The sequence below is a fragment of the Larimichthys crocea genome, chromosome XVII (assembly GCF_000972845.2).
Source record: "Larimichthys crocea isolate SSNF chromosome XVII, L_crocea_2.0, whole genome shotgun sequence".
In the NCBI taxonomy this organism is placed as follows: domain Eukaryota; kingdom Metazoa; phylum Chordata; class Actinopteri; family Sciaenidae; genus Larimichthys; species Larimichthys crocea.
In genome coordinates this window covers 13,287,252-13,310,122 of record NC_040027.1, presented here as the reverse complement: position 1 = coordinate 13,310,122, position 22,871 = coordinate 13,287,252, and the positions used below count along the sequence as shown (strand labels likewise).

General features: G+C 44.8%; 1 protein-coding gene across 2 annotated transcripts in view; it reads right to left on the bottom strand.

The window, feature by feature from the left end:
- Positions 1-1,390: 1,390 nt before the first annotated feature.
- nhsa (Nance-Horan syndrome a (congenital cataracts and dental anomalies)) overlaps positions 1,391-22,871 on the bottom strand; it is a 62,457-nt gene continuing 40,976 nt past the window's right edge. Inside the window, exons 1-9 of one of the 2 annotated variants that reach the window (XM_027290259.1) lie at positions 18,434-18,527; positions 13,973-14,125; positions 12,904-13,037; positions 12,187-12,249; positions 10,301-10,493; positions 7,926-8,057; positions 4,702-7,479; positions 4,222-4,345; positions 1,391-4,143 (exon numbers count right to left, since the gene is read on the bottom strand). In XM_027290259.1, coding sequence (XP_027146060.1) covers positions 3,483-4,143; positions 4,222-4,345; positions 4,702-7,479; positions 7,926-8,057; positions 10,301-10,493; positions 12,187-12,249; positions 12,904-13,037; positions 13,973-14,125; positions 18,434-18,512 — 4,317 coding nt within the window. In that variant the 5' untranslated portion in view covers positions 18,513-18,527 and the 3' untranslated portion in view covers positions 1,391-3,482. Of the gene's footprint in view, positions 4,144-4,221; positions 4,346-4,701; positions 7,480-7,925; positions 8,058-10,300; positions 10,494-12,186; positions 12,250-12,903; positions 13,038-13,972; positions 14,126-18,433; positions 18,528-22,871 lie in introns of those variants that run through there. The other variant, XM_027290258.1, reaches the window with a different exon arrangement.

Here is a 22,871-nt window from a genome sequence, read left to right as displayed (position 1 = left end):
CAGGAAAGGGTCATATTGTGCAGCAATGCACCTTAACATTACCTAATCACAGACGTTTATTGGCATGTAGATGTAAACAAACTGAATAGTACATCATATAATAAGTGTTAGTTTGAGTTGTATAACTTTGATTCTTTGTAAATCATCTTAGAAATATATCCATGTGTGTGTGTACAGCATTGACTAGCTTGGATTTGTATTTGAATGTCAGCTTTTATGTAATTTTTCTGTATATTCATGCAATTAATGTTTATTAAATAATGTGTCTTGTGTTGTGTGTTTGATGTGGATATTTTAAATGAACATATAAAAGTCACGACAGCCTGAAAAATATTTAGAAAAAGTATAATATTATATAAACATGCAGAAAAAAACAATATTATGATTTTCAAGCCTCTTTTTTACTGCCAGAAATGTGTTACTTCTTGTATTTTTTCTACCGCCCTGTGAACGTCTAATTCTTTTCCAGACTTGTTTTGTTGTGACATGTGGCGCCATCTCTTGAAGACAATGCAGACACTGCAGCCAGTCCAGTTTAACACTGCTGTAAACTACAACCTCAATAATAAACATAAAGTATAAGTGTGGCCTCTCTGACAGTTGTTTGTTTGTACTGTTTTACCTTCCCCTGATGCCATATCTTTCCAGTTTTTGAGTAATATTTCATTGTTAATTGTGTCAAATCAATAAATACTCCAATAGCATATTGTCTATCGCATTTGTGATTTCTTCTATTGCCTCTATTATTGCCAGTGATGTTGATCTTTTTTACCTAAACCCATACTGATTTGATTTTGTGTTTTTCTAAAAACATGTCCAATCTTTTGTTGAAGAGTTTTTCCAGTATTTTTGCAAATTGTGGGAGCAAGGAGACAGGGCTATAGTTTGTAAAATGATGCTTGTATCCAGCCTTGAACAGAAGGTATGACTTTAGCTATTTTCATTTTATTTGGGTATGACTTTAGCTATTTTCATTTTATTTGGAAATGAACCAGTTTGGAATGATAAACCTTCATAACTTCCTGTGCAATAATCTTACCTGTATGTCACGAGCAATAAACTCATGTGCGATAATTGTGTAATAATGTGCAACAACCCCTGTCATGTAGCATCCTGCCATCCATTTTTAGCATTGCATTTGTATTTATATTGTGTTTTTTATCTTTTATCGACGCTACACTATGCTATTACCTATATTAGGACCAGGTCTGTTGTACAATGACAATAAAAGGTTTCTATTCTATTCTACAAGTGTAACTAATGTAGATGGAAAGTGTGTGATTGATATGCAGCTGAAAATTGAATGTATTTGTTATGTGGTTGAGTATAAACTTTACAATCTTTAAAATAAGAACAAATGACATCACCACTGAGACAAAGAGACGTTTTGTTTTTTTCAAAGCAGTCACATTTATTTGTCTTTTTATACACATTTGCTAAGCAGCCTGTGGTGCTAGCACTTGGCTTTGATAGGATTTTACTATGGGGATTTCCACAATGCTTACTAAAAAATAAATACAAGACAAAGTGTTCCACAGCTCAAAAATATACAAAGGTTTGAAATTAATGTAAACTTTTTGTTTGTTTGTTTTTTTTTTACATAAGAAACAACTCACGACGACTCCAAAAGTTATCGTATTTACAAGTTTGTACAAAAAAATACAAAGCTGATACCTACAGTATGCAGAGGTTGATGTGAAGTGACGTGAAATGCATCGAGTACCACAAGTTCTTCTTTATTTAGTTGGCTTTTTTTTTTTATGTTTTCAAGGTCGTTTCAGTCAAGTAAACGAGAAGAGAGAATAAAAACACAGTCGCTATAACATGTGCATGTTCTAGCCTTTGGCAGAAGCATCTACTCCACTCCTAAAGAGTACTCAGAGTGTGGATATGATTCAAGGAAACGTCAAACAACTCCGTGTAAAAGTCTATAAATATCTCCGGGTACAGCAAGAGACACATGAAACTTCACAAACGTCACTTTATCAGTGCAAAAAACAAAAAAAATAAAAAGGTTGGAATGAAGGCTCACAGACAAAACCCACCGTGTACCCTGTTATATGACGTTGCATTAGTACGGAGTATCATTAAGGCCAAAATAAGTCGATATTTACAGTGTACCTACAGTCTTCCATAGGGTTATATGGCTACATAGAGTCATCTTTGCATAATGGTCGAGTACCATCGCTGCGATACATAATTACTGAATATGTGGGACAGCTGAAACCTCACGCGTAGCTTATGACTGTATCGTTTAATGACAGTTTGTCTCTGCAACCAGTGTCTGAAGATTTTTTTTAAATGTGTCTCTTATAAACAAAAATAAGTATCTGAATAAAATATGTTATTAATAAAACCAGAAATTCATTCATTGCATAACTTCCATCCAAATATTTCAGTTTTTTGTTTTGTTGAAGTTTTGGAGTTTTTTTTTTTTTTCCTGCGTCCGCTATAAAAATAAATATATTTTCGATTGTTTGCGACACAGAAAATATGAATTCGATTTTGATGGGGGAGATAAAATAGACAAGCGTTTGGTTACAAAATAGTAAATCCAGAACTTGTTCTTTAAGAAGATCGCTCCAAATTTTAAACCCGACATCCTCCATCAAGACCCGAGCTGCTCCGTCACTTCCCGTCTTCAGAGTAAAAATAAGGCATTTTAGATCCTCCTTAAACACTTTCCACTCGCCTCTTTCAACAATTCATAAAACACACCAAGTCAGCAAACCAGAAAAGACCATTATAAAAAAAAAACACCCCACATGACCTCCTTTATTCTTTAACGCCGCTCCTGTTTCACAACCTCCAACTTTTTTGATCACTTTTCATCTCCCCCCGTTAACACCTCCTCCTCCTCCTCCGTCCTCAAGATTGTCAAGTCAGCGCTCGGCTTTCTTCTTATTGCGTGAGAATTTGAATTTATTGTAAAATACAAAAAAATCATCAATGTGATTTATTCAATTTGAGGCTTCACTCACTGCTGTTTCTCACAGTGTTTTGTTTTGATGTTCAGTCGAGGGGATTTCAAAATAATCTGTTTTGAAGAAATGTAAAAAATTGCATAGGTATTCACAGAATACATAAAGTTAATCCAATATATTTCTCTATTTTTACAAGATACTGATAAAACTGTCAAACTTTGAGCTTTGTTTCTTAATTCTGAAGATGAATCTGACAGCAGAACAGTTTTTTATCTGTAAAACTGAACTGGAATCATGTTTTTCTCATTTAATCTGGTAAAAATGTTCATGTAATCCAGAATAATCCAGAAGGAAATAGCTCTGAAATTAGTAAAATTCATGATTAACAACATGTTTTATCTCTAATGTTCTACATAAACTACATTATCCTCATCAATGCTCCTCCGCTCGCCTCATCTCGTATATATTATAACTCATTCTGGTCCGTTTGACTGTAAACTAACAAAATAATTTCATACCTTTCGATACATCTTGTGTTTTTTTTTTGTTTTTGTTTTTTTACGTGGAGTCCTGTGAGCGGTCGTCATGAGGACTCCCGTCTGAGTTCTCCGTCTCGCCCTCGGAGATCGCCTGCATGGGCGCAGAGTACAGCCTGCTGCGCATGCCGTAGCGGCTGCTGTTGGCGGGCGGGGGGATTCTGGAGCGGCCCTGCCTGGAAGAGGCCGACGTGGGGAAGGATTTCGGGGAGAAGCCCTCAGAGTTTGCTTTGGGGTAAGGGCTGGAGGGCTGATCTGGTCCTGATGGATGCTGCTGCTGCTGTTGCAGAGGGAAGGCGGGCTCTTCAGGTTGTCTGGGTGACTCCATCAGGGAGTCTCCGGGTGATTTAGGAGCGACGGGGCTCTTGAGGATCTCCGTAGCTGACATGCGGTAACTTGAGTCAGAGCGGCTGCCCTTTTTAAGCAGCAGCAGTTTGAACTCCTCGTTGGAGGTGCTGGACTTCTTAGCGTTCCTGTAGATGGACCCGGTGACCCTCTGCAGTCCTGGTGGGGTCACAGCTGGAGAGGAGGGGGAGGAGGAGGAGGAGGATGATGATGGTGACATCAGTGGGACCGGTGAGCTCACGGCGCTGCTGGGCGGTGTGTTTCCTGAAGCAGCACTGAGGCGGTTCCTCACACCCAGCTCGGTCGAGTCCTTCCTGCCCAACACTTTCCTTTTGGACCTGAACGTGAAGAAACCTGGTTAAGCATCTCTGTAAACGTAAAGCGAAGACAAAGACGCCGCCGTCCCGACTGCTTACCTGTGAATCATCGCGAACAGATCCTCGGTGGTCCGAGTTTTGGTGGGAGACAGAAACACAGCGTCGTCCTCCGGCCTGGACTCATCGCTCCCGGCGGACGATGCATTATCGCCGGGTGGAGAGTCTGTTGATGGAGAGTCCACATTTTAATACACTGCACTGACTGTGTGTGGTCACAAATGTTTCCAGTATCTAGAAGAATCAATTAAATGTTTATAAAATCTATAAAAGACCAGAAAATAGTTCAAGGAGCTCAAACCCAAGTCATGTAAAACACAAACACAGCGTTTTCTGCAAAAATCTGAACAGTTTCAGTCATTTCTGGACTTTTTATTCAACGTTTTAAACATTTCACATGAGAAATGTGTTTTCTGTGTAGTTTGAAGTGTGCTGGGCTTTGAGCATCAATCACAATTTAGCAGCATCACAGGTTGGTAAATGGACTCTCGCTTTTCTAGTCTACTTTTCGTTAGTATGTACCTTTACTGAAGTAATCCTCGGCCTCTGTCGTTGGCTCCTCTTTGCCGTCCTGAGAGACACCTGATGTCTCGTCCTCCACATCTGTGATGACTGAACTCTCCTGCAGCGTCACCGATTGGCCGTCAGTGGCAGACACTTCATCGAGACTGTTGGATCTTTTGGGTGAGCTGTGAGGAGGACCTGCTTCTTCTTCTTCTTTGTCTTCTTCTTCTTCTTCTTCTGCTTCCACCGGCTCAGTTTGTCGCTCTTGTAAAGGCTCAGACTGCGAGCTGCCGTCTCCGGAGCAGACGAGTGTTTCTACCGACTCTCCTTCGTGACTCGTGGTCGTCTCGGTGACGTCCGACTCTGCCTGCAGCTTGAATGCCGTCGCGCTCTCTAAAGGAGCCTCTCTGTCCTCGTTGCTCCTCGTCTCGGCCTGACATGCTGCTTCTCCGTCCGCGAGCTCTTCGTTTGAGGTAAACATCGACTCACACGACCCCTTCGAGGATGTGTGATGTGAGTTGTATAACGGGGGACTCTTGAGCTCCAAGGATTTACTAGTGGAGAGCGTGCTGGTTAAGTTCACAGTGGGACATTTGTGTCTGGAAGTTGTCTTGTCCTCACGGCATCCCTGGAGATCCTTGCTGAAGGATCGGAGCTGAACTGAGTGCAGCACTGTGGGCGTGATGGCCAAAGGGCGGGCGTTGAACACCTCCGAGTTCGGTGGCGCTGCAGGTTTGGCTGCTCTCTGTTTGTTTTGGTGGAGGATCTGAATCTGCGTCCTGTAGGCTGAAGCCTTGTTACCGCTATGAAGGGCACTTAAGTCGAGGTGTGATGGAGGGATGATTGGCAGCTCCAGGTCTCTCTTGGAGGCGGCTCCATCCCTGCAGGAGAGCGACTGCAGCGACAGCGACGAAAGAGACGACTTCCTCTCCGGGACTTTGGGCTTCCTCTTGCCGCTGGATGGCGACAGGGGTCCAGGGAAGAAGGCGGAGGGGAACGTGGAGGTGGGAGTTTCCGACTGGCTGGAGTAGCCGCTGGATGGGCTGGCGAGGCCCGCCAGCTTCTCTGGAGATGTCAGCTTGAAGTCTCCGTCCACTGATGGAAGCGAGGGGGTGGTGGCTCTGGAGCCCGACGTCTGAGACTCGGAGCTTTCCTGCGACTTGATGCACTCGATGACAGTCGTGCCCGTCGCCGTGCTGGAGTTCGACAAAGATCTGTAAGGATCGCTGGATTTTAAATCATTCAGGAGCCACAGATCTGCGTAGTCCGACTGAACAACCCCCTCGTCTTTGAACGAATGTGCATCCGTGGAGCTAAACACGCCTAAATCAGGTAGATCGGCTGAGTCCTCAACCCCCCAGACCGCATGAAGCTCTTTGACCAGTGACGAGTTAGAGCCCGACAAAGCCAGCTGCAGCTTCCTCTCCTTGGACGATGCTGGAAGCTGCTGCCCGCAGGAAATCTTTGGTTCTTTCTTGTTTCCATCGCTGCATATTTTTCTTAAGGATGAACTCCTCTGAGGCGGAGACGGCTTCGCCTTTGGCTTCCTTAAAGAGAGGCAGCGTCTCCCCAGAGTCATGTGACCACTCAAGTCAGAGAGGCCGCAGTCGGAGCCCGGTGCTGCATAGTTATAAGTGAAGCTTTTGCTGCCTTTCAGACCGCAGTCAAAGTGCATGGAGGTGTAGTAGCCTTCAGTGTCTACGGAGTAGTGCGAGACGGTGTCGGCTTTCTCCGACGGAGGTTTGTCGGAGAAGCTGCTCTCGCAGGTCGCCATGCTGGTGAAGCTGGGGCAGCCCAGGCTGCTCTCAGCCTCCCTGCTCGGCTCAGGGCTGAAGTCCTGCGGGCGCGGAGGGTCCGGATGGGGGTAACTCCACTCCCCCTCGATGGGAGTGCTGACCCCTGCTTCCTCTAATATGTCCATAGCTGTGGAGGAGAAGGAGCCCGCCCGCTGGGTCCTGAGGCCCTGGTAGTGGTCCAGCATGAAGCCCGTCTGGTCATCGTTGGCGTGAGTGGCAGTGTTCAGAGAGAGCTCGGAGTCACAGTGCGAGGAGCCCGTCAGCGGCGGAGAGGCCGCTGGGGGGATTGTTTCTGAGGTCTGCGAGGGGCAGGTGGAGCTGCTGCCGCTCCAGTTCCCACTCGAGGACTGGTGGTCGTCCTTGTGGTCCATCTGGCCTCCGAGCACCCCGGCGACTGAGACAGAATGGACGGGGCTACTGAAGGTGTCCGAACTGGACGAGATCTCACAGCTGCCCATGTCGGCCTTCCTCGGCAGCTGAGATCTGGTCCTCTCCATCCAGCTACGCTCCGGACTCTCCGAGAGCTGCTTGTACTTCAGGCCCAGCTGGTGTTCGGACATGGCCTGGTCGTCCGTGCTCTCCTCATCCTTCAGCATCAACTCCCCAGGTCCAGGCAGGAAGTCCTCAGCGTCGAAGGGAGAAAGCTCCACCTCGTCGTCGTCGCTGTCGTTGTGCCCGTTGTCTAACATCCTGTTCCCGTCTCGGGGAAGACTCCGAGAGCGAAACCGTGCGCCCACAGAGGTGTTGAACATGGCGTCGGAGCTGTCCGGCAGGCACGAGATGTTGCCTGCAGAGTGAGAGAGGGAGAGGGAGACTCCCTGACCTCTCTGGGCTCTGATCCTCCTCCGAGACGGCGCTCCTGAGATCAAAAAGTCTTCCGTCTGACAACCTGAGTCTCTGGTGCTGAGATGACTGTTCAGATCGTCACTGGAGGGAGTGATGTCAGGACCGGCATGTACGATCACCGTGCGCTCTCTGGAGCCGGGAGAGTCATCAGAGTCTGCGAGGAGAAAAGAAGACGAGGACACTTCAGTGATCTTCACAGCTTTCTCGTCATGACACAAACACATAAAGAGACTTTTCTTTGTGGTCACAACATCTACGATTCAAGCCCGACTGGGAACTTTCATCTCTCTGCTGTCGTCTGTGCATAAAATGAGCCAAAAATATCTTTAAAAACTATGACTGAAAATATGTTTCCTTTCATGTTAATGTGGACATATTACACCACACGGATCTTTCAGTTTTTCTTCTGTAGTACACTGACGTAGACTTTAACACATCACATTAAACACTAAATGTTGGATTATTTTTAACCACATTGTCTCTACGATGGAAAAATCTCACAATCACGACCTTCACTTACCAACATAAACCTTTAATTTACTTCATCAGCAGACACTACATGTGTTTGAATGTCCGAGGAGTCAGCGCAGGTTTACATACCTAAATCCTGCTGCACCTGTCTGGGAACGCCGGCGACAGTCCTGCGTCTCCTCAGCTTCCTCCTCCTCTGAAGCACAGACTGCGAGTGGACGAGCGAGCAGCGCACACTAGCATCTCTGTCAAAGCCAACCCCTGCAACGGAGACGGGACATCTGAGGAATCTTTGTTTAGAGGCAACTGCAAGCGACTCCTTCTTCTTCTAGTACTCTCACTCACGACTCGTGGAGATAAAACATATATCTATAAATAAAAATCTGTGAGGACGAGCTGAATTAGATAAAAATAGCAGTGAGTCGTCTACAGTTGGATAAACTGGGAGTGAGAAAGTTGATTTAATGTGTGAGTAAAATAAAGAAAGTAAACTGTGTTTGACCTTTACGGTGATTCAAACTAAACCCAAGAGGAAAATCGACTTCCTGCCTCAGTGTTTGTTGTTTTCCTGCCTCTCCCTCACTGTGCGTTATGACTATCATGTGATAGCAGGTCAGGCCTTTCAGCACCATAGCGATTGCTGGACTTTGCTTACAATGTGCATTTTCTCCCCCCTCCCTGTCTCTCTTTAACTGTCTCTGACTCAGTCGGTGTTTTTGGCGTACGACTCTTCACAATGTGAGCGAGAGAGAGTAAATAACACCGGGCAGGCCCTTTCAACAATTTGGACGGCACTAATCAGCATTCGTGTCACGGCATCTCGCCTCGCAGTCACATGCACAAAGCGTCGAAGCATGAGGAAGAAAGTTAACCCGGGCGCAAAGCATGACTCGCACATTGGGAATGATTCTCTGATTATGATGAGGTTTTATAATAAAATGAGCTATTTCCTATTTAAGAAAAAATGTTTGGAAAGTAAACAACAGTTTTACGGTGTTAACGAACCAAGACTCAGCAATGAGAGCGGACGTGTGTGCGGTCTAAAGACAACACTGACTCATTTTGTCTTAAACAACACCGCTCTAAGTCTGTGCGCTATAATGAAGCTATGGCCGGGTGCAGTAAGCTTAGCTTAGCATCAATCCCAGGCCCCAAAATGTTCTTTTTCTGGTCTGGTGTTTTTTTAAATATAATGTCCGAGGTTATGAGGTTTGTGATAAAGCCAGAACCGTTACTTATTATTCTTGGGGTGTCTGAAACCTTTAAAAAAATGAAGCATATTTATTTCATATGGTCTTATTATAGCGAAGAAAATGATTCTTACGTGATGGCAGAGTGTAAACACACCAACATCTAAGATGTGGCTAGAAGAATTAACGAATACACTCCATCTGGAAAGAACAAGATAATAAGATATGTTCTAGAAAACATTTTGACGCGACTTGGCAACCCCTTTTACAACCTTGCTAATACAAATCCAACTTAAAATTCGTATTCCTATATGTATAGCGTAATATTTTCCATGCGGGTCTTCTTCAGGGGGTGGGGGGAGGTTTTTTGTCAACCTGTTATGTTGTTTCTGCTGTTTCTGTGTATGTGTTCTGTTTGTGTTATAAATGCCCAATAAAAACACATGGGAAAGCATCAATCCCAGAAAAATAAAGAAACAGCTAGCCTAGCTCTGTCTTAGTGAAGTATCTCCTTCACATTGTGAGAAATACACTTTCTTGCAGAGAGTTAGACGCTGTGTGATAATTATGAAGCTACGGCTCAGTGACGTGTTAGCTCAGCTTAAAACAAAGAAAACAGCTAACAGCTAGCCTAGCTCTGTCAAGCAGAGGTTTAAAGGAGAGTTTTAAAAACTTCTTGAAAACCACAGATTGTTTTTTTACCCTTCTGTCTTTGAGCCAATGACAATACACTAAATTTAAGATGCTCGTAGGTAGGCTAGTTGTTTTCACCTGCTTCCAGTCTTTATGCTAAGCTAAGCTAAGCTAAGCTTAGCATCTTCAGGCAGTAAATGTTTGAAGAATACTTTGACATTTTAGAAATACGCTTTTTTTTTTTTACTCTCAGCCTCTCATGTGCTAAACATGAAGCTATGGCAGGGTGCAGTTAGCGTAGCTTAGCATTAAACCTGGAATATATAGGGAAACAGCTAGCCTAGCTCTGTCAAGTACAGGTTTAAAAGAAAGTTATAAAAACTTACAAATTGTTTTTACAGTTTGGTTTTTGAGCCAGTGACAATACACTAAATTTAAGAGGTGCTTGTAGGTAGGCTAGTTGTTTTCACCTGCTTTCAGTCTTTATGCTAAGCTACGTGTCTGTAGCCATACATTTAACTTCTCATCTAACTGAGAGAAAGAAAGCAAATCAGTCTTCTGTTCCTTCAGAAAGTCGTACTATTCCTTTAACAAGGATAATGTACACCACCGCTCAGTCGCGTCACAACAAAACAGATTCAGACATTAAAAAAAACAGTGAATGCTTTAAAAAAAATTTACCAGTCACATTAATGGGAATGACACATGAGTTGATGACTTGGGAACTGCTTTTCATTCTTTCCTCTGGGGTGGGCAGCGGCAGAGCTTTAGACCAGTTAGTCTGCTTGTCCAGGGTGGAGGGGGTGTTAGGGATGGGAAACTTAGACCGGTGACCTAGAGCCACCCCGTCAGTGTCGGGGTCAAAGGGCGCAGCCTGCAACAGATGGATATTTGCATGGTTAGGTTGTCGAGGTTAGGGCGGGTATTACGTGAGAGATGTTACGGCAGAGTTAAGAGTCATGAGTCGGCTTCAGAAAGGGGATGTGTAGAGAGATTAAAGTCAGGGATTACACCGATATCTGAAGGAAGGAAAATCAATACACATGCCCTTTCAGGAGCTGAGTTTCATGTTGGAGTGCAAAGACTTCAATAAGTAATGAAACTAAAGAGCATGCTTTAGAGAAAGAGAATAAAAAGCACAAGAATCATGCATGAAAACGTGTTAAAATCAGGACATTCCCACAATGACCACCTGACTGTCTCCAGGCGTGCTAAAATGTCAAACCAATAAAACGTCTGGTGCACAGTGAGCAGCACATGTCGTGATAAATAGTAATTCAGCTACTTGCACAGGACGGGACAAACAGTCATTTCCAGTCACAACACACTGGTTTGGAAACTCTTAGCTCACGCTCTGACAATCTGCGGCACCTAGAAGCCGCTCTCCTGCATAATAACGACACTCCGGAAATATTTGAGGATTGAGCATTCCTCCGGACGGCAGCCTCAGTATCAATCACAGCTCAGTCCTCCCCGCTGACTTCATACTCCATAACTCCACATCCTTTTTTCTTTTTTTTTTCTTTCCACGGGCCTCCTCAGAAACTTAAAACACTGCAGATTACTTAAGCCTCCATGCTAAATTAAGATTAAGTTCTTACCTTGAGATTCCTACATGTGAAACTGGGAGAGATTCTCAGGCCGGACTGGTTCCCACCTCCACAACCCGGCAACCTCCCACCCCCATTTAAAGCACAGCTCTTTGTGCTCTCTGTTCCCAGCAGACCAATGAGACCCCGACAAAAAACCCCCGGCCACAAAAGAAAAACCGGTTTCCTTGGAAACTTCTCCCAACTAGTAAAGAGGGGGCGAAAAAAAAATCAAAAGGAGAGCAGCTGATTTGTGTTTCGAGACGACAGTTTTAGGAGAGTCTGAGAGGAAAGAGTGAAGAAGAGTGGACAGGATGAGAAAGAAGAGAGAGGAAGGGAAAAAAAGGAGTGGCAGTGTTTGGTGTTTGCTCCTGTCCTCGGGCTCGTTTCTTTCTCACGGCGGGCATCGGGCACGATATATTTGGTGAAAAAACAGCTCAGAGAGAGAGAGAGAAACACGAGGCTGTCGGCTCTCTTCAGGGATGGGTGCAGCGGAGAAACCGCAGCACGGAGGGATCATGGGTAATCACAGGCGCAAGCTTCCAGAAGTCGACCCTATCATTAAGAGAAACCCTGGCAGGCTGGGCGGCTGTGACTGTGGCCCTCACACACACACACACACACACACACACACACACACACACATTCCTCACATACTGCACGCTCTAAAGTCGAGGCCCTTCACGTGAACTCCAACAACAACAACAACTGTCTGGCCGAGTGTGTAAATGTATGACGTGTCAGTCAGCGGGGATGAAACTTTAACACATCGTCGTTCTCCTGCAGTTTCATGTCAGAGGAGGAGGAGGAGGAGGAGGAGGAGAGCTGCGTTAAGTGTCCATGCATTTGAAAAGAGTTTCATTATGTTAATTAGAAGGAGTCAAACAAACAACAGGTGAGGAGTTGTGAAATAAAGTGTTAGGAGAAGGAGCACACAGGAGTCAGGATGGATGGAAGGAGGGAGGGAGGGACCACTACCTTTCTGCTCCAGGGGGAGAAGCGGCAACATTCGGTGGGGGAGGACGAGCGGGTGGATTCGAACTGAATTACAGGACAAAAAAACAAAACAAACAAACAAAACAGGACGAGAAAAACAAATGACAAAAATGAACATGGAGATATTAAAACACAAACATACACACGAGAAGACAACAATAAACTCGGTGAGGTGGAAAATGTGGACTGTAAAACATATCTGACTGAGGGGCAGGTTGAAAAAACGTTTCCCGAACGTTTATCAAACGTAAATATAACGTCAGGGCCGATGATATTTAAACAAACATGCTCTGCACAGACCACATGAGACACTTTACAAACGTTCAGCTTCCCTCTTTACCTGAGTTTGTGCTAACTGAGTTGTCGCGTCTCTAACGAGTCTCTCTGGCTGCTTGGAGGGAAAAATATGTTTCACTTCAAAAGTACATGAATAAATCCGTGCACGGCAACAACGTGATGCATCTCTAATGAATAAAAACACTTGGAATCATGCACATTTTAAAAATATATATTAAAACTATGATCTAAAGTGGATTCAATGACATGCTTCATAGGTAAATGTAATAGTTTGTTCCATTTTCTTCTTATCCGCGGTCGGGTCGCTTGACAGAGAACTATGAGCTCCTCTTCCTAAAATCATAGAACATGTCGAAGAAAGGCTGTTATGATCTAACGAGAACACAATGTCTGTCGCCTCACCGTTGTCAGATTGATGCCCTTCTTGTCTTGCCTCTGGTTGATGTGTGGGGAGGGGTACAAGGGCATCGGGGGCAACGCCGAGATCGAGATGGTTACTCTCCGCTCCCTGCTGCCCGATCGTCTCCTCTGGGCATCTGCAACAAGAATAATGAAAAACGCTGAAGACACTGACAGAAAATGTTTTTTTGGATGTTGCTCAGCTCACGCCGGATGAAGGTCTGAAGATCACGGCCATCCACTGTTTGTTTTGGGCCTTGTCTCTTGTGCGCAGAGATCACTTCTGAATCTTTGAATGATTTTATCGACTGCAGGCGATGAAATCCACAAATTCTTTGTGGTTTTTGAAATAGTTTCAGTCTTTCCCAGAGCGACTGCTCCTCGTCTTTACTTCACAACGACTCTCTGGATGCTCTTTTCTCTGTCTCAGTCGTTGCCAGTTCACCTGATTCATTGTGAGGCGTTACGACAGCTGTTTTCCCTCAGTGTTTCACAACAAATTCAAAATGGACACATCATTTTCCAAAAAACAATCAAATTTCTCAGATTGAACATCTGCAAAGTTGTTTTTGTGCTTTTTTAAAATTGAATGTTGGAGTTTCAGTGTTTTGCACATCATCACATTTTGTTTCTATTCATGTTATACTCTCTGCTGTATATGTGGGTATTGTTTTAAGATGAACTAAAGATTGGAGGAACAAGTAAACCCAGAGTATAAATAAAGAGGTTGGACTGTTGATACAGGCCGACAGTGAGTCACTGAGTCAGAGTGGTTCAACTTATCATAGTTAATGGTGTTATACTGGACTGTTTCCTGTTACATACAATACAATCAACCACACAAACCATCGCCTGAACAAATACTGGAGATAAATGAAGTCTTATGTAACTAAAGATAAGAATATTATGAGTGTAGGGATGAAATGTGTCCACTAGAGGGCAGAACAACACCACAAGGGTTCTAACAAGAAGCTGCAGCCCTTCATGGTTCACATATATCAGAGGTGACAGGACAGAGACAGAGTGAAAGTCGACTCTGTAGTGGTCACACTGGCTGAGGCGGGGGGCTCACCTCGGTGCACGGCCCACAGGCTGATGCTGGCTTGCCTGTGGAGCTCTTCTACACATGCTGGCCGTGTGGAGGGGTGGAAGATGTTCCTCTGCTGGTGCCAGGGAGCTTGATAATGTGCTGTCAGCTTACTCTCCACATCCAGGTTAGACACCGCTGTCAAGAGAGAGAGACAAGAGAGACGGACCAGGTCAGACAAAAACAACAAGAAGAGAGAGTATATGTGGAGCCTTGAATTATTTTCCAGGCCTTTTTAACCCTTCAATGACAGCCTACGTCAACCCACAGGCTTCTCCTTAAACGACCTGGAAGTATTAACGTAGCAGTTGTGATAGGAGCTGTTTGAATTCTCTAAATGTTAAGGAAAGGAGCTTCGGTGCTTCCTTTCTCATCTCCTTTAGCAGTATAGGACACACCGGACCATCCTTTAAGAAAGGAAAGGAGATAATGTCGTCCCACACACCATTAAGATTTCAGGCTGCAGTAGAGAGAGTGACTATGGACAGACGTGATGACGTGTTGATCATGGAGTCTGTAGTTTATCAGTAGAGACTGCAGTCTGTTAACAGACAGACAGACGGCATTCTTATGAATGAATGAATGAACTGTTTGTGGCTCGTTCCTCTTCATCTCCTGCAGCGTCTGTTGTTGTTCAAATTTGAAACAACACAATAAAAAAAAACGTATAGACACTACAGGAAGTATTTCAGATGCACGTTTGTAGTCCATCTTCTGAAGTTTGTAGTTTTACCACAGAGCGCGTCAATAACATCCGGCGTCATAAAGTTACAGAGTCTAGTGCAATCGTGTTCTCCTGATTTCTCCTTCACGTCTTTCCTCGACCTCATGATATTTTCCACCGAGGTCAAGGAAAAGTGCTTAGGAAAGGACATAGGAGGTCATTTTTGTGACCCGCTGTGTAATGGTTTGTAATGGCTCAAACATCATGTGATCACCCGGCTACTGTTCCTGATAAATGAGGTACAGGATTCAAATAGCGTGTACGCTAACAGCTGTAACGGAAAAGCAACTTCAGCAGAACAGGGCGGCCCGCTGCGCTCAACGACTATTGGTAAGGAGACCTTTAAATTTCCACTCTGGCATTTTTATGGTGATACGCTAAGTTGGGATCATTAAGGTGAACGCCGCGGTCTCAGACAAACGTAACTAATGAGGTTTCCATCACAGCGACAATGTGGAGCCACGAGAGCAGCTGAGCTTTAAAAATGTTCGATGAAACCTCGTTTTCCGAGGCTGAATCAGTTTGTAGGACAACAGCCTGTTTACTAATGCGATGCTATCACCTGCAGCCAGACAATGAGTGTCAGTGCAACCCGACGCTTTGACTTTCATCCTCTAAACATTGACCAGTACCTGGACTAATCTCCCTGCTCCCCCCTCGCACCTCCTCGGGTTTCAGCGGCTCAACTCTCAAATTACACGACGAGGCTGAGAGGAGGGGAGCAGTTTCAGCTCGAAAGGAGTTATGTTGTATTTAGGCTCTTGCTTGTTTGGGTGTTGAAGGTGCAATAAATAAAGATGTGCAAGTAAAGATGATCGATAATCTGGTCCCAGTCGACAAATAAGGTAAAATGAAACAGACTTTAATGATCCGACAGCGGGGAGATTGACAGTCGCAGCAGCTCGTGATAAGAAATTACTTCATAAATAAGAAATATAGAGAAGAAAGTCGTGAAGTCGTGCTGGTGTTAAAGAGTCTGGCAGCTGTTGGGATGAAGGACCTGTGGTAGATCTCCTTCTTACATGGTGGGAGCAGCAGTCTGTTGCTGAAGGAGCTGTTTAAGGCCTCCACAGTGTCGTGCAGGGAGGTGAGAGGAGTTGTTCATGGGGTCAGTCCTGGATCTTGACGGACAGTTTGTTGAGTTTGTTGAGGTACTTTGACCCTTTTTGACCAGTCCAGTTTGTTGTTGAACACCCTCTGTACACTCCCACTCCCACTCCCACCCACATCTCCTTCATGTGAAGATGATTGAGGTTGTACCACCGCCCCCGTACTCCTGCTCGTTCCCGTCTGATACACATCCGACAATGGCAGTACGATCAGAGAACTTCTGGAGGTGACAGCTGTCAGTCTGACGTGTACACGCTTCATTAAACCTCTCAAACCGTGGTCTGTCTGTGAGGTAGTGGCGTCAACTCCAGCCCCTTTCTGAATGAAACACCTCCTCCTCCCAAAAAACAAAATAAATCTCTCTCTTCCTTTGTCTTTGTCACTCACAAACACAATCTATTCACACACTTGCCTCTTATTGTAACTGATAATAACTACACCAAACGAGGTCAGAATGTCAGCAGGAAAACTGCATAACAAATTCATCAGACCAAATCTACACAACAGCTTCCAGAAATAGAAATGACAGCATAAAATAAGGAGCCTGCGATAACATCTTACACACATCTGTGGAAGAATCCATGGAAAAATCTGGAGGATTATCGCTCTTAAGCCTTCGTTTCACAGACAAACACATTTTCCTCTACCTGGCAGACATTTCTAGGCCTGTCTTTAACCTGAAACACACTCTGTCTGACCCCGACGTCTGCTAGCAAGCAGCTTTGGTTGAGCACGCTCCGTGTCGGCTTTGTAGTTCAGCCAGAAGTTAACTTCAGCCAGTTTCAAAAAGAAAAAAAAAAGAGTTCAGCCTCACACACTGAAGCTCAGCCTGCTGTTGATCAAACTTCTCGGTATGTAAATTGGTGGTGCCATGCATGCAATCCACAGGAGAGGCGGTGTGTTTATCTGTTAACCCGGAGACAACTTGACGTTTTCCATAAAACACCCCGGAGTGACCTGAAAGCCCTCTGCGGTGACCCCGCTGACCTGAAAACAAGATCTGGGTCCTGTCTCCGGCTCAGCTGGATTGATGGAGGTGAACTCATCAAAGATTAGATTAGATTCATGGATGTGGAGGAAGCTTTTCAAGCTGCTTTACAATAAAAACGTTTTAACTCTGAGCCATGTTTTACGAGGAACAGACAACCATGTTGACGTTTATTTGATGCTAACATAACTACTTGAGTTTGGAAAGACATAAATGACTGGTCAGAGATGGTTGGCTTTGGCTTTGGTTGGTTTCTGCGGCTTCAACCCGTAATGCCAAGCTAAGCGAACCATCTAACAGCAGATAATTAACAACAAAATGAGTAAAAATATTTAAGGAAGGGGCGGTCAGTAGCGTAGTTAAGCGGCCGCCCCGTGTGTAGAGGCTTCAGTCGTCGCTGCAGCTGGCCCCGGTTCGAATCCCGCATCAGACGGCCATTTACTGCGTGTCACTCCCCCTCTCTCTGCTTCCTGTCTATCTTCAGCTGTACTATCATAAAAGGCCAGAAAAATATTTAAGGAATGGTTCCAAATTTTGGAAACTAAGCTTAGCGTAAAGACTGGAAACAGCTAACCTCCCTCTGTCCAAAGTTCAGAAATATGCCTGTTACAGCCAAGCGACACCCTCTGTGACTTAAGTGAAGTCAATGTGGAAGTGCAAAAACTGCAGTTACTCAAATGTCCACTTGAGTCAGTCTCCATAAGTCTCCATGTTCAAATGTCCAACTTCACAGCAGAAATAAACATGTTTACAGCCTGGTACAAAAAACAGTTTTGATCTCTATATCTAATTTCCCCGTTCATGACAAGTGTACTGAGGGATAATTTACAGCTGAGCGAAGCTTAGCAAACGTCTCCTGGCTCTCTCTTCAACATCTCAATCTTTTTTTTATCTAAATCATCAGCAAATACCTCAAAATCCCGGCTCATTCTTCCAAAACAAATTGAGTTCATCTTTATCTTCTTTTGTACAGGGTCGTGATCTGATGACTGCAGCACATGATTCACCTCAAACTGTTCCTGTCAGGAAGCATCTGTTGTTCATTTTGATTTATCCGGGTGTTTCCTTTGATTTGTCAGCCATCATCGTTTTCAATTTTCGCTTTCGATATGTGTGTGTGTTTGATTAACTATGCGACACAAGCCCACAATATTTCAGACTTGGAACTTCTGCTGTGGGCTGTGGCGAGATAAGTGAGTAACCAGTGACGTGTTAGAAGATATGACACTGTTTGTCAGCCTCTCCGCTCCCCGCTGAGATGTGAACTGTTGGCCCTGCTGTCACACCCTTGACGTCTCCAGCAAACTAAAAAAAAAAAAAAACCTTTGACAACAAAAACAACAAGTAGGACACTGGCTGTGCTCTCTGTGCCAAACCTTTCCTTGTTTTTATCTTAAAAACACACCAGTACTTCCTTTCACATCGCTCAGCGAAACCTGTAACTTCTGGCTGAGTGATGCCGTGCATGTAAAACAAAGAGTGAGAGCACGAAAAGGCCTTTAAGGAGGTTTTCGTGGAGACAAGAGCTCCATATGGAGAAACCCTTTAATGGGGAGAGCCGTGGTCAGCTGTTACCCCAAATGAGGCCAAAGAAAACACATCAGCCTTCAGTCATCTCATTGACCTCTTGGCAGCTTTCTCTTTCTCTCACATCCACGCTGACGGATCCACAACACGGCCACACCAAGCCAAATGAGCCACATGGCCTCAGGTGAGAAGAAAAACAAGACTTTTAGCTAAAGCTCTGAGACAGGCTGACAAATACTGTTACACAGAACATAAATAGATCAATTAAAGGATCTTTTGACATACAGTTTGCAGCCCTGATCTCCTCAAACAGGTCATTTCACAGTCTCGGAGCCCCTAACTGCAAAGACTCCTGTCACCTTTGTGTAAATATCTGGACAAGGAACAACCAAGAATGACGCATCCGAGGAACTTAGAGAACCAAAAGGGACATATGGCACAAAATGATCTGCTAAATTACTCTCAGGGCTTTACAAGTAATCAATAAAATCTTAAAACAAACCCTATAAACATCTCTAACATCTGTGGATCACAGGCCGGACTCGGGACCAGGTTGCTGCACGAAGGACTTTCATACCTACGTTTCTTATCCACCTTGTATACTGTGAGCTGCAACAAGTGAATTTCCCCAATGTGGGATCAATAAAGTCTATCTTCTCTTATCCTATCTTATAAGCCACTGGTAGCCAGTGTAAGGAAGTCAGAATCTGTGTTTTGTGATCATGTTTCTTTGTCCTGGCTGTGGAGTTTTGGTTGAGCTGGAGACAAAAGAGGGATTTTTACTGATGCCAGAGAACAACGAATTACAGTAATTTAGCCGACTGGTTATGAAGGCATGTTTGACAATTTCCAAATTTTTAACTGACAGAAATGTCAAATCATTTAAATGTTTATCAGGTGACGAAAGCAGTACTGAACCACAGAGTTAAGATGTTTATCAAAGCCAAGGTTTCGATCAAAAAGGTTCCTGCAGTGCTGAGTTACGGAAGAGGACAGAGTCAACACTGTTTGAGATCTATGACCAATATCCGGAAATTTATCTTAGATACAGCTGGATATCATCTGCATAAAAAAGGACATTGATAATATGTTTACGAATAATGTGACCTAGAGAATGAGAGCATGTAAATAGAGAAGAGAACTGGGCCTAACACTGAGCCCTGAGGCATCCCCCACAGTTAACATTTGTAGAAGACCATCAGCGATTACAACGCAGAAATGTCTGTCTTTTAGATATGACCCAGGTTTCCAGACGATCCAAGAGGATGTCAGAGTCAACTGTATCGAAAGCTGCACTTAAATCCAACAGAGCCAGAATGGAAATAAGTCATTTGAAACCTCGAGCAGTGCAATCTCAGTGCAGATATGTGAAACTTTAGTTTCTCTAATGAGCATCACTGTCTTCTTCCCTACTTAACTTCACTAAGTATCATCCTGTGAACTTTCCCGGGAGGTGAAATCATACGTTATATTATCTTCACCGTGACACAACCTATCAATCTCATCTCCTCCTCCTCCACCTCCTCTTCATTTGCAGCAGGATCCATCCTCCAATAACCTCACCACTATCAGCCCTGCCAGCTAGGCCTGCAGGCCAGGAGAAGGGGGGATGAAAGCCTGCACCCTCAGACTGACTCTGCCTTGTAATTTACTCCACGTTGGCCCAGACAGGAGCCAAACCAAGCCCCTTACACCCACACTCACACTCTCACACACCTACAATTTGCACAGCGGCCTGGGAAAACACAGCCGCAGATGTCCGTCATTAGGTCACACTTGGGTAAGAAGAACTTTTTTCTGAACTTCATCGTGCAGGTGAGCACAGGCAGCACTGTGTAAAAGTGAACAGACAATGAAGCAGCACCTCGGTGTCGCCGCAGCATGTAAAGTCTTCCCCGCAGTCGAGCTGCGTTCACACTCTGCAAAAACAAACCCTGACGCCTCCGACACAAGCCGAGGAGAAGAGGAGCTTTCATCTCTTACATCTTGTGACGATGCTCAAACAAAGTGCAGACATGTTTGTCTAACCGCTGCGGTCGAGGGCGCGCAAGTTTTGCATGCAGAGTAAACAGAGATGGGAGGTACATGCAGCTCAATTAAAGCCCCAGTAAATTATACAGTACCTTGGGATGTGAGTGCAAGACAGCATCCTAGAGCCATGACAGAGCTGTGTGGTTTCAGTGAGACATTAAATCAGACAGCGTCTCCTCAACGCTAACCCTTCGTGTCCCCTCATGTCTTTGCAGCAACGTCCCCCTTGGATCCACTGCCACACTGACCTCCAGCTCCACTTGAACATCTGCTCACACTCCTCCCCCATGTCCCCCTTCCCTTCCCAACCCAACCCACCCCCAGATGGTCAAGCCAGGCCCTGACTTGGGCTACCACTAATCTGTTTATGGTGTGCTACAGGAGAGTAGGAGTGTTAATCCAAACCGCTGAAATAACACTGACCGCTCAGGCCACAGTGGAGGATCTTGGAGGGTGTAGAGGAATGAAGGATGTGCAGGACGGTGGAATCCAAAACTCAAATAACTGTTGTTTTATTCTAAAATCTTTTCGATAAATCACTGATTTTGCTGCGTATGAAAGAATATCAAAGAGCTACTCAACAGACTAAATCTAAAAGTACCATTTCACTTCTAGATTTCAAATTTCAGAATATACTGAAGTACAACAGAGCAAATGAAACAATAAATGACGCTCACCTGAATCGGAAACAACAGTCACAAATAGTTGAGAGAATTATCCACTCATTTCTGCCACACCCGACCCCCCAAAAAACACAAAACAATGCTACTGTGCCTCTGAGTGTCGGCCGTCAGCTGCTGGAGAAAGTCCCCTGCGACTGAGGTCTGATTAGTAAAAGACAAAGAGCACAGACCCAAAGCCAGTCGGCATGACACAATAATACCCGTCTACCCCCGGTAATCCGCTCTGAGCGCACAACCTCCCAGCTGATGGTGCTGATGCCGCTGCAGCAGGTGGGGCGCAAGATTGTTTATATGTCGGGGGAAGAGCCGAGGTTGAAGGGTGTAGATCTGATGAGACGCTGAGCTGAAGGAAAACCTGAGAGGAGGAACTACAACAACTTTGTTTGGGATCTAATTTGTTGCCAACATTGCCCCATCAACGCCTCCCCACATATCAGGAAGCTCTGAGCCCCCCAACCGCCACCATTTCCAGCAACCAGGTGAAAAAACAGCTGGAGAGACCGTGGCTGCAGATCTGGTATCAACCCACAGAGTCCTGAAAGTCTGTGTGGACCAGCTATGTCGGTTTCTACAGCACCTACTCAACCTTAGTTCGATGCAGAAGCTCCAAAAAAGTTTCATCCATCCTTAATGATTATCGACCAGTAGACTAACATATGAAAGTCTTGAAGAGACCTCAGGTGACCACCTCCATAGACCTGCAGCAACCTACCGCACCAGGGTTGGTGTTTAGGACGCCGTCATCTACCTGCTTCAGCGGGAACAGGAAGTCATTACCAGTAGCATTACCTCATCTGAACCTCCCTACCTCGTAAATACTCGTGTCTTTCAAACTCTAAATTCATGGTCTCCGAGACAAAGCCAAGATATCTGTGATGATGACATCGTATTTTCTCAGAAAGCTGCCTCCAGAAGATGGTACATGATTATTTTTTCCTAAGGGAGAGATAAATCTGTGGCAACTGGACTTAGAGACTTTATAGACAGTATTATTACAGGGCGGCGTGTGTGCCTACTAATAATCTAAAAATCGGTAAAGACGTGGATCATTGGTGGGCCTGAATGACGCCTGGTTGCTCAAACAAGCCACTTGCAACAGCGCCTACCTGTCAATCAAAGCATCCATGCTGTTATTTCTGCATAACTTTAAGCCTTAATATAATTTGAACAGGCGTGTTCTATAAAAATTCACCCTCAGTACAGTTGTCATCAACGGGGAAATTAGTTTTAGAGAGCAAAACTGTACCAGGCTGTAAACATGTTTATTGGACATTTGAACATGGGGACTTATGGAGACTGACTCGTTCTGGAGCCAGCCTCGAGTGGGCGTTTGAGGAACTGCAGTTTTTAGGCACTTCTGCGTTGGCTTCACTTCACAGCCATGGATCAGAAGCTTGTGATCTTCTCACTAAACTTCAACAGTAACCTCAAACAGTGACTTTAATGTGCACCAGACAAGATGAAATATTAGTTCCTGAGTTCCTCGAGACAATGACTGACCTTCACTTCACTTTGTCATTTCTAACATGCAAATGCCAATTATAGATTGAACTACAACTCCTTTTTCCTCTCTCTCTCACCACACCTTTCCAAACTGACTCTCCCTTGCCTCACCTGGAGCTTTGATGTGGGATAGCAGGTGGGCCCTGTGACCTCTGCTTGGAATGTGATGCTGGGAACCAGGAGGCCTACAGGGGGGCTAAATGAGCCATTGTTGCAGCCCGATGCTGCTCTCAGCTGCCTGCAGGTACCACAGCAAAGGGCTGCAAAGCTGTGATCAAAGCTCTGGTTGGCTTCCTGAAGTGCTTTACTGTCCCTCAG